Raw genomic sequence first — 16,609 nt, forward strand, 5'->3', positions numbered from 1 at the left:
CGAAAACCCAACTTATAAAAACTTGTGGGATGCAGGGAATGCATGGCATAGAAGGGAATTTTTAGCATTAAATTAGATATTAGAAAAGAAGAAATATCTAAAATCAATAACCCAAGTTTCTACATTAGGTAACTAGAAAAAGAACAGCAAATTAAGTTGAAAGCAAACAGGAAAAAAAGTAGAAGATTTAGAACAGAAATCAATGAAATTGCAAATAGAAAAAAAAAAGAAAAATGATCAAAACAAAAAAACTATTTCTTTTAAAGACCAATAAAATCAATAAGTCTCTAGCCAGAAAGGGAAAAAAAAAAAAGACACAAATTACTAATATCAAAAAGGAAAGAGGTGACATCACTATAAACCCCACAGACATTAAAAGGATAATAAAGAAATAGTATGAACAACCATATGCCCACAAATTTGATACCCTAGATGGAATGGACCAATTTCTGGAAATAAAAAATGTACTAAAACTCACACAAAGAGGAAGACATTCCTTCCCTTCTTTTTTTTTTTTTTAAGATTTTATTTATTTATTTGATACAGACAGAGAGACACAGTGAGAGAGGGAATACAAGTAGGGGGAGTCAGAGAGGGAGAAGCAGTTCCCACTGAGCAGGGGAGCCCAATGCGGGCTCAATTCCTAGGACCATGGGATCACGACCTGAGTTGAAGGCAGATGCTTAACAACTGAGCCACCCTGGCACCCCAAAGGAAGACATCCAGAATAGGCATCTATTTATTAAAGAAACTGAATCAATAATCTTTCAAAAGAGAAAATGCCAGGCCCAGCTGGATTCAGTGGTGAATTCTACCAAACATTTAAAGAAAAAATTACACCAATTCTTACAATCTCTTTCAGAGGATAGAAGCAGAAGAAACACTTCCTAATTCATTTAATTTTACAAGGGGAAAAAAAAAACAGAGACCAACATCATCTCTCATGAATATAGATGCAAAAATCCTCAATATTACCAAATCAAATACAAAAAAGTATAAAAATAATTATATATCATGACCAAGTGGGACTTATCATTCAAAAATCAGTTAATATTATCACATCAACAGACTAAAAAAAGAAAAATGACCCTTGTATCAATAGATGTAGAAAAAGAATTTGACAAAATCCAACACGTATTTGTGATAAAAACGATCAGTAAATGAGGCATAGAAAGAAACCTCCTCAACATGATGAAGAGTATTGGCAGAAAACCTACAGCTAACTTCTTACTTTATGGTAAGAACTAGAAGCTTTCCCACAAAGACCAGGAACAAGTTAATGATATCCCATCTAACCACTCCTTTCCAACATCGAAATGGAATTCCTAGCTAATGCCATAAAACAACTAAAGGAAATAAAAGGAAGAAGGAAGGAAGAAATAAAACTTTGTTTGTAGATGATCTGATCATCTATGTAGAAAATCTACAAGAATCAATTAACTCCTGGAACTACTGAGTGATTATAGCAAAAGGCAGGATACAAGGTTAACATACAAAAGTCAACCGTTTTCCTATATACCAGCAATGAATAACTGGGCTCAAAATAAAAAACATAATACCATTTACACTAGCATTCCCCAAAATGGAATGCTTACATTAAACCTAACAAAATATCCTACAAGCTCTCCATGAAGAAAACTATAAAATCCTGATAAACGATGTCAAAGAATAAGTAAATGGAGACATTCCATGTTTATGGATAGAAAGACTCAATATTGTCAAGACCTCCCAACTTGACATTGTTCCTCTTAACCTGACTTATATAGATTCATTGCAATGCTAATCATAATCCCAGCAAGTTATTTTTTGGATACTGACATACAGCTTCCAAAGTTTATCTGGGAAAGTTAAAAACTCAGAATACCCAATATTATACTAAAGAAGAATGAAGTTGGAGGCCTGACACTAAAAGACTCACAATTAAGCTAGAGTGATTAAGACAGTGTGGTACTGGTCAAAGCATAGACAAACAGATCAAAGAAAGAACAAAACCCAGAAACAGATCCATGTAAATATAGTCTACTGATCTTTGACAAAGCAACAAAGGCATGGAGCAAAGATAGTCTTTTCCACAAATGATGTTGGAACTGAGCATTCACAGGCAAAAAAATGAATCTAGACACTGATTTAAAACTCCTCACAAAAATTAACTCAAAATGGATCACAGACCTAAGTGTAAAATGCAAAGGCTAGGATATAACAAAGGAGAAAACATCAATGACCTTGGATACAGTGATTACTTTTTAGATAAAACATCAAAGGTACAATCCTTGAAAGAGTAATTGATAAGATGAACTCACTATAATTAAAAACTTCTGCTCTGCAACATACAATGTCAAGAATGAAAAGACAAGCCACATATTGGAAGAAAATATTTGCAAAAGACATGTCTGATAAAGGGCTGTTATCTAAGATATACAAAGAACTCAAAAGAATCAATAAGAAATCAACCCAATTCAGAAATGGGTCAAAGACACTAACAGATAATTCACCAAAGACATACAGCTGGAAAAGAAGCATATGAAAGGATGTTTCACATCCTATGTCATCAGGGAAATGAAAAACGAAACTCCTAACCACTTGGGTGGCTCAGTCAGTTGAGCATCCTACTCTTGGTTTTGGCTCAGGTATGATCTCAGGATTATGATCTCAGGATCATGAGATAAGCCCCAACTCACGCTCCACACACAGTACAAGTCTCTTTGTTCTTCTCCCTCCCCCTGCTTATGCACACTCTCTCTCAATAAGTAAATAAAATCTACAAATTAAAAATTTTAAAAATAAAACAAAACAAGATTCACTCCACACCTACCACAATGGCCCAAATCTGAAACACTGACAATACCAAATGCTGGCAACAGGAACTCTGAATCACTGTGGGTAGAGATAAAAAATGGTACAGCCACTTTGTAAGACAATTTTGGTTTCTTTTTTTCTCTCCCCCATTTAAATGTGTGTGTGTGTGTGTACGCATATGTGTATGTTTTTAACTGAAGGATAGCTGACATACAAAGTTCTAAACAGATTGGTAGTTTCTTACAAAACTAAATATAAGACTCTTGCCATATAATCTAGCATTTGCACTCCATGATAATTAACCAAAGGAGCTAAAATGTCTGATTTCCACACGAAATAACTGCATAAGGACTTTATAGCAGCTATATCCATAACTGCCAAAACTTGGAAGCCACCAAAATATTCCTCAGTAGATGAAATAAACTCTTTGGTACAGTAAGACAATGGAACATTACTCAGTGCTAAAAAGAAATGAGCTAGCAAATGATGGAAAGTCATGGAGGAAACTTAAATGCATATTAATAATCCAGAAAGGCCAACTGAAAAGGCTAAATTCTGTTTTAGTCCAACTATATGACGTATTAAAAGTACAGAGAAAGCAGAAAGATCAGCAGATGCAGCGCAAGAGGGAAGAGGCAGAAGTAGGGTGGTAAAAATACTCTGTATGATATAGTGATGGATACATGTCATTACACATTTGTCCAAACCCATAATCTATATAACACCAGAAGTGATCCCTAATATAAACCAAGGACTTTGGGTTACTATGATGTATCAATGTAGGTTCATCAATTGTAGCAAACACACTACTCTGGGGAGGAACACTGACAATGCCAGTGGAAGTGCATGTGTAGGGCAGGGGATCTATGGAAAATCTCCATATTTTCCTCTCAATTCTGCTGGGAAATTTATTTAAAGATTTCATTTATTTATTTGATACAGAGAGCAAGAAAGAAAGCACAAGCAGGAGGAGCAGCAAAGAGGCAGAGAGAGAAGCAGGTTCCCCTATGAGCAAGGATCTCGATATGGGGCCCAATTCCAGGCTCCTGGGATCATGATCTGAGCTGAAGGCAGATGCTTAACCAACTGAGTCACCCAGGCACCCCTTGTTGTGAACTTTAAACAGCTCTAAAAAATAAAGTCTTCTTTTTAAAAAGTTGATGCAGTATTAAAATAAACATTGGAATTCATTCTGCCATGATTCAACAACTGAACATTTCCCCCTATCAGTTCTACACAAACACTGGTAAATGACACTTCAATCTTAAATAGTTCACCACCACATCTGCTAAGAATAGGGATACTCACCTGTCATAAAACCACACTACTAATATCACACCTAGGAAATACTCTATACCATTTACTAACAAGTCAGCTACCTTTCTTGGAAGATAAATCTAAGAGACAAGGACTTCTCTTTTCTTTTCTTTTTTTTTTTTTTTTAAGATTTTATTTATTTATTTATTTGACAGAGATCACAGTAGACAGAGGCAGGCAGAGAGAGGGAAGCAGGCTTCCGGCTGAGCAGAGAGCCCAACGCTGGACTCGATCCCAGGACCCTGGGATCATGACCTGAGCCGAAGGCAGCGGCTTAACCCATTGAGCCACCCAGGCCTCCCAACAAGGACTTTTCTATCTTGTTCACATCTAATCTATTTAAGATTTATAGACATCTTCCTAGAAAATCAGCCAATTCATGAGAATTTTAAATCTAATTTTAAAAAGAGGTATATATTATATTTTCTTACGACTTTAAAACTTCTCAATGGTATGATTAGCATACTCCTCTTAATTTATAACATCGAATTATTTTCTTGTAATCTTCTAGTTAGAGGCTGCCTATTCATGTGGAATTTTTCTAAGACTGAACTCTAAATGGTAATGTTCAATTCTATTATTTTCCTGTTTTCTAAGTACATTAGTTGATCCATTTGATTTTATAATTTCTTTCTTACTACTTTCTTAGTTTGGCTTGTTTTATTTTTACTCTTAGGTTTGTTTTATGATTTTCTTTATAAACTTAAGAAATAATGATCCATACATCAAGATGATCTAAATGCCTGACTTCAAACTCTTCCTGTCTTCAGAGGTTACCAAACAGAAAAGGGAAAAGAAAGGAGGGAGTATCCTAAGAACAGACAGTAAATCTATACATACAAAGTGAATTTTGTCATCATAGTTTGATCTGAGTAGTTAATGCCAACAAGCAATGTAACAGGGTGTCTTTAGGAGCCTACAAAATGTTATATTTTGTCCTCTGCACTTCTGTGGACTAAAAGGCAATAAGGTAAATAAACCTGTGGTTTGGAGGTGTACCTGAACATAAAAATCAGTTCCTTGACATAGAAAACAAATAGCAAAATGACAGAAGTAGGTCATACCTTAACAGTAATTACTTTAAATGGATCAAACTCAATCAAAACATCAGGGATTGGTAGAATCGCTAAAAAAAAAAAACCCATTACTCAACTATATACTATCTCTAAGAGAACCACCTTAAGGAAATTCTGACATAAGGTACAACATGGATGAACTTGAAGACATTATGCTAAATGACATACACTCATCATAAAAAGCAAATACTGTTATGATTCTACTTATATGAGGTACTTAATTAAAAGTAACTCAGACTTTTAATTAACAAACTGAGCCTGGGTGGCTCAGTCTGTTAAGTGTTTGCCTTCAGCTCAGGTCACAGTCCCAGAGTTGCAGGATGGAGCACCAAGTCAGGCTCCCTGTTCAGCAGGGAGCTTGCTCCTCCTCCTGCCCCTTGCCCCACTCGTGCTCTCTTTCTAAAATAAATACATTTTTTTTAATCTTTTAAAAAAAATCATAGGGGTGCCTGGGTGGCTCAGTCAGATAAACATCTATCTTCAGCTAAGGTCATGATCCCAGAGTCCTGGGATCAAATCCCACAGTGGGGTCCCTGCTCAGTGGGGAGCCTGCTTCTCCCTCTCCTTCTGCTGCTCCCCCTACTTGTGCTTGCTCTCTCTGTGCCAAATAAATAAATAAATCTTTAAAAAAATAATAAAGACAGAATGGTGCTTACCAGGGGCTGGCAGGAGGGTAGAATGGAGAGAAATTATTTAACAAGTACAAAGTTTCACTCTTGTAAGATGAAAAGTTTCTGGAAATGGGATGATGGTGATGATTTCAAATATATATATAAATCTAAAATCCAATCTAATTTATACTTTTTTTTAAGATTTTATTTATTTTTTTGACAGAGAGAGATCACAAGTAGGCAGAGAGGCAGGCAGAGAGAAGGGTGGGAAGCAGGCTCCCCGCTGAGCAGAGAGCCCGATGCGGGGATTGATCCCAGGATCCTGAGATCATGACCTGAGCCGAAGGCAGAGGCTTAACCTACTGAGCCACCCAAACGACACCTAATTTATACTTTTAAAAAACTTTTCCAAAAGAGATAAGCCAAATAATTATGCTGTATCACTGACAAAAAATTTTCTAAAAAACTATGAATTAGGTCATAAAGTCTATGCATTATCAGTTTTATAGTATTAATACTAATGATAATAACTGCCAATTATTGAGAACTAGATACCACATATTCCACTAAGCATTATCTCATATAACCCACATCAAAACCCTGTAAGTCAGGTACTACTGTACCCCATTACTATTCATGAAAGCGGACCAAATGCTGTATCCACAAGAGAAGAGACAAACTATGATATAGTCTTACACTAGAATACTTACAGTACTAAAAATGAATAAACTAAAACTACACCCATTGACACAGAGCAATCTCAAAAACCCAAGTCTGTGTGAAAAAAGTAATTCTCAGAATTTTCTGAGTAATTCCATCTATTAAAGAAATTAAAACTACACTGAACAACAAGAGAAAATCAGTACATGTCGGGATGAAGACACAAAGGACTTCAATGGTATTTGGTAACATTCCATTTTTCAAGTTAGTGGGCTAATATATATAGGAATTATTTTTATTTTCTTTATTCTTTATATGTTTTATATGTTTCATATATATTTTCTTTATTATGCATCAAATGGTTCACAACTGAAGCAAAGTAAGTACTATTAAAAAGAAAATCATTTAAACATAAGTTATTATAGCTCTATGTTCTTAAGTAGATAATATATATCTGAATATGGCTGGACTTCTTCTGTACCCCAAGTTATCACCTTCATGAGAAAATACAAATGACAAGGCAAATTTATTCTTATTTTCCTAAGGAGATAATTTTTTTTTTCAATAGATGAGTTTGGAAGTAATCAAAAACTATTGAACCTAATACTTAAATATTAATTTTAAAGAAATAAGACTTCTAGCACTTTATCCAAAGACTATTAATGACTCAGCCCATGTCATCAATGCCCAAGTAAGAGATACCAACTCTATACTGCCCTTTCTTTCACATTTTCTCTCTTCATTTCTAGATTTTTTTTATACCTTGGACAAGTCAGTTGTTCTCTCATTAGCAAACAACTTTGCTTTGATCTCTTCTACTTTTCTCCTGTCATCTTCATTTAATTCTGAAATGGAGTAGCCACATTCATGAGCCAAATTAAATTTCAGATTCCAGGCTGAAAAGAAAATATAAAAACACTTGAGATAATGCAATGCAAAAATGATAATTTTCAGTGATTACAAGAGCACAGAAAACCATCAATATATCCAGCTAAATGCTACCACAATACTTAGCAAAATGTGTTCTCATATGACGAACTATTATAAGTTCTTAAGAGCAATCATTTCACTGAAAACTGTGATTTTTAAAAACCACATTCTACAGATATTTCTCCAAAGAGGCCACTTTAACCACGATTTTCAATTATTTTTATCTTAATCTTCCTTCCAATCAGGATGGTCCCTTTCCCTGCCCTATTAGGTCCTGTTACAGTTACTGTTGCTTCCATGAGAGCTGATACTTAAGTTTTCTGGAGTCAGAACATATGTAAGTGATAAAAGGAACAGCATAAGTAGTTTATCTCAAGGGAAAACTTATAAACAAATCAGGGAGGCCTGAACTGTTGGCTGTTAAGTTGCTCTCTAAATATATTCCTTATTTTGTCTTAAAAAAAACTTTTTAATGGCATTCTACCATTAGAGACTAATGAGATTGGTAAATATCCTCTTTCAAAGCTCCAACCCAAGTTTTAGTGTGAAATACTTGTTCTTTCTAATGCCTAAAATACGCTCTAAGAATTTTATTAGAAAAGGAGAAATGTATATATAGTTTTATGATAGTTTGATTTAGAGCAGAGCAAATTGTTTTAATTTTTTTTTTCTGCCTCCAAAATAGAATACTGTAATAGGAGAATTAAGGAAACAGGAGAACTTCAGGAATCTGAAAACCCAAGCTATCTTCTTACTCTCCTTCAGGCTTTAGAAACTATCTAAGACCCTAAAGTCAAACTAGCACTATTAATACTGTGACTTAGTTACACTATTGGTTAAATGGACTTACTCTGGATTACGGTGGAAAATGTAATCATTCTAACAGTCCTACAAGAATATAAATTCAGACTCCACAAATGCTTAACTTTAAATAAATTAAAGTATGATGTTTATAAGCTTGACCTCCCTTTATAACAAACTATCAGTTCCTACCTCGTGCTCGTACTCGACATTCCTCTTCTTCCGCATTTCGGAGTATTTGTTTAGCATGATTCAATGACGATTCACATTTCAGAAGGTTTCTAACATGTGCAGCCAGTGAATCTACACTGCTACCACCAGCATCATCACTCTCCAGCACACCTTCTTCCTCTCTACTATCTGTCAAGCTTGCCTTGGGTGAAGCATATGGAAAGAAGTTTAGGAGGACATCAGAAACTGACTCCAGTGAATTACTGTCCCACGAGCAGGAGCTGGCATCACTACTTGAATCACTTTTAATGATAGTCATCATAGGTATAACAATTTTATTCCCAATGGTTCCACTATACCCTTCAGGCTCAGATCTCATTACAGATTTGGCTGCTCTATATTGCCGAAGGGTTTCATCTACTGTCACTCTGGCTTTGCTTTCTGCTTCCTGTAGAGGACTTCTAACTGTAGTTGAACTAATGAACTCCCAATTCTCAATGCCTCTCTGGCATTTCAGATTTGCCTGTGTGCTAATATCCTTCTGTATACACTTGTTGCTTGGGCTTTCCTCTGCAAATGGCAGACTCTGAGGCAAATCACCATTAGATTCATCAGCTGTGAGGGGTTCTTTGAAGCAAACCACCTTCTTAGATTGTATAAATGAAATATCATTAACATCTCTGAAAGGGACAAGGGGAGCAGAAAAATTGCATCGTTTCAGTGCTATATTTTCTGCCTCCATTAAAAGGTTCCGAATCTCTCTAAGCGTTTTGGAGCTGCTGCTTGTATCTTGAATTTCCTCAGACCCAACATCTTCAAAACCTGAAGATTCTGGTTTACTTATTACAACTCTACCATCAGTCTGAGAACTTAAAGGCATAGTGTTTGAGATAACACTGGAGTTCGAAGAATCCAAATTATCTATTAGCATTTGAACATGGTCTGAAACAAGTTTCTGCTTCTCACTATGTGAATAAGTTCCAGGGGTAACTGTTGATAACCCAGTAATCTGATCAACTTGCCCAACACCCCCTGAGAACATCAGAGCATCTTGCGTTACATGTCTATCTGGAAAATTCTGTTTATAGAATATATTTGGTTTCTGTCTGTGTGAAAAGGAACTAGAAGGAACTGTTGGTAACAGACTTTTCTGGTCAGCTGGTACAGGAATTGTTGAAACCTTCAGTGCATCTTCAGCTAGATATTTGTCTGGCAATTCCTGTGGGTAGGAAATATTAGATTTCTCCCTGTGGGAATAGGAACTAGAAAGAGGTATTGGTATCCCAGCGTTCACAACAGTTGGTTCAGAGATAGGTGAAATTTTCAAAATATCCTCACTACAATGTCCATCTGGCAGTTCTTTTTGAAAGAAAATACTGGGCTTTACTCTCTGAGAAGAAGAATTATGAGAAACTGTCAGTAATGGAGTTGTGTGGTTATCTGGTCCAATCACAGTTGAAATTTTGGGCTCTTCTCCTTGTGAGTAGGAACTAAGGGGAGCTGTTAGTAACTCAGTGTTTTGGTCATCTGGTAAAGTCACAGGTGAAAGCTTGAGTTTCTCTTTATGTGAGTAAGAGCTAGAAGGTCCTATTGGTATCTCAGCCTTCTGATCAGCAGATCCAGGAAGAGCAAAAATCTCTGGCAACTCCTGCTGTTTAAAAATACCGTCCTTCTCTCTGTATGAGTAGGAACTAGAGGGAATTATATGTATTCCAGTCTTCTGGTCACCTGGTCCAGAAACAGCTGAAACTTTCAGAGCTTCTTCAGTAACACCTGGCGACTCCCTCTGGTAAGAAAAGATGGGGCTCTCTCTATGTGAATAGGAAGCAGAGGACCCAAATCGTATCCCAGTCTTTTGGTCAGCAGACCCAGGAGCCCCTAAAATTTTTACAATACCTTCATTAGGATCTGGCAACTCCTGCTGGTAAGAAATGATGGGCTTCTCTCTATGTGAGTAAGGACTAGAGGTTACTACTGGTATTCCAGTCTTCTGGTCACCTAGTCCAGGCACCCTGAAATCATTTAAAGATGCTTCAGTAAGATCTGGAAACTCTTGCTGATAGATGAAGGGGTTATCTCTATGTGAATAAGAAGCCGAGGTAACTGTTGGTTTTCTGGTCTTCTGATCACCCGGTCCAGAAAAAGCTGAAATTTTCAGAGCTTCTACAGCCAGCTGATCATCTGACATGGGTTGTTGGTACAAAATATTGGGCTTCTCTCTATGAGAGTAAGAAACAGAAGATACTATTGGGATCCCAGTGTCCTGGTCAGCTGGTCCAGGAGAAGGTGAAACATTCAGAGCCTCTTCAGTGAGAGGTCTATCTGATAAGGCTTGCTGATAGAAAATAATGGGCTTCCCTCCAAGTGAGTAGGAACTTGAAGGTACCGTTGGTATCCCAGTCTTCTGATCACTTGTTCCAGAAACAGCTGAAACTTTCAGAGTCTCTTCAGTTAGATGACTGCCTAATAACTCCTGCTGGTAAAAAATATTAGACTTCTCTCTGTTTGAGTAGGAACTAGAAGGTTCTGCTGTTAACCCAGTCTTCTGGTCAGTTGGTCCAGGAATAGCTGAAACTTTCAGAGCCTCCTGAGGTACCTGGCCATCTGTCAAGCCCTGTGGGTAGAAAATGATAGGCTTCTCTCTAGGTGAGTAGGAACTAGAAGGTTCTGATGGCAACCCAACCTTCTGGTCAACTGGTCCAGGAATAGCTGAAACTTTCAGAGCCTCCTGAGACACCCGACTGTCTGTCAAGCCTTGTGAGTAGAAAATAATGGGCTTCTCTCTATATGAGTGGGAACTGGAAGGTACTGATGGCAACCCAGTCTTCTGGTCAAATGGTCCAGGAACAGCTGAAACTTTCAGAACCTCCTGAGGTAACTGACTATCTGCCAAGCCCTGAGGGTAGAAAATAATGGGCTTCTCTCTATATAAGTAGGAACTGGAAGGTTCTGATGTCAACCCAGTCTTCTGGTCAGCTGGTCCAGGAATCGCTGAAACTTTCAGAGGCTCCTGAGATATCGGACTGTGTGTTAAGCGCTGGGGGTAGAAAATAATGGGCTTTTCCCTATATGAGTAGGAACTGGAAGGTTCTGATGGCAACCCAGTCTTCTGGTCAGCTGGTCCAGGAATAGCTAAAACTTTCAGAGCCTCCTGGGATACCTGACTGTCTGCCAAGCCCTCTGGGTAGAAAATAATGGGCTTCTCCCGTGGTGAATAGGAACTGGAAGATTCTGATGGCAACCCAATCTTTTGATCAGTTGGTCCAGGAACAGTTGAAACTTTCAGAGGCTCCTGAGGTACCAGACAGTCTGTCAAGCCCTCTGGGTAGAAAATAATGGGCTTCTCCCACAGGGAGTAGGAACTAGAAGGTTCTGGTGTCAACCCAGTCTTCTGGTCAGCTGGTCCAGGAAAAGCTGCAACATTCAGAGTCTCCTGAGGTACCTGGCCATCTATCAAGCCCTGTGGGTAGAAAATAATGGGCTTCTCTCTAGCTGAGTAGGAACTAGAAGGTTCCGATGGCAACCCAGTCTTCTGGTCAGCTGGTCCAGGAATAGCTGAAATTTTCAGAGCCTCTTCAAGTAACTGACTGCCAGGCAAGGCCTGGGAGGAAAAAATAATGGGCTTCTCTTGTGGTGAGTAGGAACTAGAAGGTTCTGGTGTCAACGCGGTCTTCTGGTCAGTTGGTCCACAAATAGCTGAAACTTTCAGAGCCTCCTGAGGCACCTGGCCATCTGTCAAGCCCTGTGGGTAGAAAATAATGGGCTTCTCTCTAGCTGAGTAGGAAATAGAAGGTTCCGATGGCAACCCAGTCTTCTGGTCAGCTGGTCCAGGAACAGCTGAAATTTTCAGAGCCTCTTCAAGTAAATGACTACCTGGCAAATCCTGAGGGGGAAAAATAATGGGCTTCTCTTGTGGTGAGTAGGAACCAGAAGGTTCTGGTGTCAACCCAGCCTCCTGGTCAGTTGGTCCAGGAACAGATGAAACTTTCAGAGCCTCCTGAGGTACCTGGCCATCTGTCAAGCCCTGTGGGTAGAAAATAATGGGCTTCTCTCTAGCTGAGTAGGAAATAGAAGGTTCCGATGGCAACCCAGTCTTCTGGTCAGCTGGTCCAGGAATAGCTGAAACTTTCAAAGCCTCTTCAAGGAACTGACTGCCAGGCAAGGCCTGGGGGGAAAAAATAATAGGCTTCTCTTCTGGTGAGTAGGAACTAGAAGGTTCTGGTGTCAACCCAGTCTTCTGGTCAGCTGGTCCAGGAACAGCTGAAACTTTTAGAACCTCTTGAGGTACCTGGCTGTCTGTCAAGTCCTGTGGGTATGAAGTAATGGGCTTCTCTCTAGGTGAGTCAGAACTAGGAGGTTTCGATGGCAACCCAGTCTTCTCGTCAGTTGGTCCAGGAACAGCTGAAACTTTCAGAGCCTCCTGAGACACCTGGTTGTCTGTCAAGTCCTGTGGGTATAAAGTAATAGGCTTCTCTCTAGGTGGGTAGGAACTAGAAGGTTCTAATGGCAACCCAGTCTTCTGGTCAGCTGGTCCAGAAAGAGCTGAAATTTTCAGAGCCTCTTCAAGTAACTGACTGCCTGGCAAGGCCTGAGGGGAAAAAATGGGCTTCTCCTTCGGTGAGTAGGAAGTAGAGGGAACTACTGGTATTTCAGTCTTCTGGTCAGTGGGTTCAGAAACACCTGTAACTTTTAGAGCTTCTTCAGGTAGATGACTGTCTGGCAAGCTCTGTGGGTAGAAAATAAAGGGCTTTTCTATATCCGAGTAAGAAGCAGAAGTTATTGTTGATATCTCGGTCTTCTGGTCAGTAGGTTCAGGAGTAGGTGAAACTTTCTGAGCCTGTTCAGTTAGAGAACTATCTGTCAACTCCTGTTCGTAGAAAATATTGTGCTTCTCTCTATGTGAGTAGAAATTAGAAGCTTCTGATAGTAACCCACTATTTTTTTCAGCTGGTTCAGAAGCAACTGAAACTTTCAGGGCCTCTTCAGATTGATGACTGCTTGGTAAGACCTTTTGGTAGAAAATACCAGGCTTCTCTCTATGTGAGTAGGAACTAGAGGATACTGCTGGTATCCCAGTCTTCTGGTCACCTGGTCTAGGAGCAGATGAAGCTTTCACAGCCTCTTCAGTTAGAGGACTATCTGGTAATACCTGCTGATAGAAAACATTGGGCTTCTCGCCAAGAGAGGAGGGCCTAGAGGGCACTACTGGTATCCCAGTATCCTGGTCAGCTGGTCCAGGAACAGATGGAACTTTCTGAGCCTGTTCAATTAGATGACTATCTGACAACTCCTGTTTGTAGAAAATACTGGACTTCTCTCTACGTGAGGGGAAAGTAGAGGTTGGTATCCCAATCTTCTGCTCAATGGATCCAAGAGCAGAAAATTTCAGAGCCTGTTCAGTTAGATGACTTTCTGGCAATGTCTGTTGATAGAAAATAGGGGGCCTCTCTCTGTGTAAGTAAGAAGTAGAGGGTATCCTAGTCTTCTGGTCAGCTGGTTCAGGAAGAGCCACAATTTTCTGAGTCTGTTCAATTAAATGACTATCTGGCAAGACCTGTTGGTAAAAGATACTGGGCTTCTCTCCAAGTGGACATGAATGTGAAGATAATGTAGGTATCCCAGTGTTTTGATCAGCTGGCCCAGGAACAAATGAAACTTTCAGAACCTGTTTAGTTAGATGACCGTCTGACAACTGTTGCTGTGAGAAAATAATGTGCTTCTCTCTTCGTGAATAGGAACTAGAAGGAACTATTGTCTTTTCAGTCCCCTGGTCAGCAGATACAGGAACAGCTGAAATTTTCAGAGTCTCTTCAGTTAGATGACTGTCTGGCAAGGTCTGAGGGTGGAAAATACTATGTTTCTCTCCACGTGAGTAAGAACTTGGAAGGACAGTAGGTATGCCACTCTTCTGGACAGGAGAACCAGGAACACCCGAAACTTTTACAGTCTCTTCAGTGAGATGATCGTCTGGCGGTGCCTGCTGGTAGAAGATATTATGCTTCTCTCTACGTGAGTAGGAACTTGGAATGACAGCAGGTATGCTAGTCTTCTGGTCAGGAGGATGAGGAACACCCAAAACTTTCAGAGCCTCCTCAGTTAGATGACTGTCTGGCGGGGCCTGTTGGTAGAAGATATTATGCTTCTCTCCACGTGAGTAGGCGCTTGGTAGGACTGTAGGTATGCCAGCCTTCTGGACAGCAGGACCAGGAACAGCCAAAACTTTTAGAGCCTCTTCAGTTAGATGACTGTCTGGTAAGGCTTGTGGGTAGAAAATATTGGGCTTCCCTCTTTGTGAGTACGAACTAGAGGGTACTGTTGATATCTCAGTCTTCTGGTCAGCTAGTTCACTAACAGCTGAAAGTTTTAGAGTCTCTTCACTTATCTTACTATCTACTGGTGCCTGCTGGTTGAGTTTATCAGTATGCTGACCAACAGTATTCTCTTGAGGAGACCTTAAAGCCAACTGAGGAAAGTCCTCGGGGAACAAGGATAAAAGAGATCCAGTATCTGAATCTCCAGCAGTAGCAGTGATGCCTGGTTTCGAGCTGGAATAAGTAACTTCAGGTATGCCTCCTTTAGAAGTATCTCCTAAAAAAAGAGACTTATTAATACTAATATTATATGTTTTTTAATTAAGAAAACATTTCTTTTATGCATAAAAGAAATAAAGCTTTCCTTCCTTTGACCTTTACACTTCTAGTAAAGAATCCTAAGAAAACAGTCATAAAAGGAGACAAATATTTACAAAAATATTATAAAGCCATTTACAACAGCAAACTAAGGTAGACATAGTTTAAATATTCAGCAATAGAATAATATTTTAAAATAGCATATCCATTTAATATGATAGGTGGATCTTTATTAAAATTTGGATATTTAAAGAATTTTTTTAAAAGATTGTATTTATTTTTTGATAGACAGAGAGATCACAAGTAGGCAGAGAGGCAGGCGGGGGGGAGGGGGGATGCAGGCCCCCCACTGAGCAGAGAGCCCGTTTCATCCCAGGACCCCAGGATCATGACCTGTCCTGAAGGCAGAGGCTTAACCCACTGAGCCACCCAGGTGCCCTTAGGATATAACTTTAAAAATTAACTAGAAAATAATTTTTTTTAAAGATTTTTTTTTTTTATTTATTAATTTGACAGAGAGAAATCACAAGTAGATGGAGAGGCAGCCAGAGAGAGAGAGAGGGAAGCAGGCTCCCTGCTGAGCAGAGGGCCCGATGCGGGACTCGATCCCAGGACCCTGAGATCATGACCTGAGCCGAAGGCAGTGGCTTAACCCACTGAGCCACCCAGGCGCCCTAGAAAATAATTTTAAAAATTAAAATGCGACACTAGAAAACATTCACTAAGTCCAATAAAAAGCAGGGAGAAACATAACAAAAAAACAAAACAAACAAAAAAACAAGAAACATGGAAAACAAAAAGTAACCCAGCAAATGTATATCCAATCTTAATAATGACATTGAACATGAGTTGATTAACAGTCACATTAAAAGGCAAAGACTGTCAGTCTGGATTAAAACAAAACAAAACAAACCCAGGAGATTCAACTATATAAGCTGTTTACAAGAAATACACTTTAAGATTTTTATTTTTAGGGGTGCCTGGGTGGCTCAAGTGGGTTAAAGCCTCTGCCTTCGGCTCAGGTCACGATCCCAGGGCCCTGGGCTCAGACCCTGCATCGGGCTCCCTGCTTGGCAGGAAGCCTGCTTCCTCCTCTCTCTCTGCCTGCCTCTTCGCCTACTTGTGATCTCTGTCTGTCAAATAAATAAATAAAGTCTTAAAAAATTTTTTTTTAATTTTTATTTATTTGACAGACAGAGATCACAAGTAGGCAGAGAGGCAGGCAGAGAGTGGAGGGAAGCAGGCTCCCTGCCAAGCAGAGAGCTGGACTTAGGGCTGGATTCCAGGACCCTGGGATCGTGACCTGAGCCGAAGGCAGAGGCTTTAACCCACTGAGCCACCCAGGTGCCCCAAGAGATAACACTTCTGATTAAAAAAAAGAAAACAGATAGGTTGAAAGTAAAGGGATGAAAAACATATGCCATACAAGCAGCAAGCATAAGAACTGAAGTGACTATACTGATGTAAGAGAAAATAGACCTTAAAACCAACAATGTTACTAGAATTAAAGGGCAACCATTTGTAACAACAAAAAGGTCAATTCACCAGGAATATACAACAATTATAAACATAAATGCACTTAATATCATAGTCTCAAAAGATATGAAGCAAGTAAGAC

The 16,609-nt window shown here is 39.2% G+C and overlaps 1 protein-coding gene across 7 annotated transcripts in view; it reads right to left on the reverse strand.

Moving 5' to 3' along the window:
* ALMS1 (ALMS1 centrosome and basal body associated protein) overlaps positions 1-16,609 on the reverse strand; it is a 199,489-nt gene that overhangs the window by 134,739 nt on the left and 48,141 nt on the right. For all 7 annotated transcript variants that reach the window (XM_082743952.1, XM_082743954.1, XM_082743950.1 and 4 more), the window contains 2 exons: positions 8,384-14,950; positions 7,223-7,356 (listed from right to left, as the gene is read on the reverse strand). In XM_082743952.1, the coding sequence (XP_082600078.1) occupies positions 7,223-7,356; positions 8,384-14,950 (6,701 nt within the window). The remainder of the gene's footprint in view (positions 1-7,222; positions 7,357-8,383; positions 14,951-16,609) is intronic.

The sequence above is a fragment of the Mustela nivalis genome (assembly GCF_964662115.1).
Source record: "Mustela nivalis genome assembly, chromosome: 8".
In the NCBI taxonomy this organism is placed as follows: Eukaryota; Metazoa; Chordata; class Mammalia; order Carnivora; family Mustelidae; genus Mustela; species Mustela nivalis.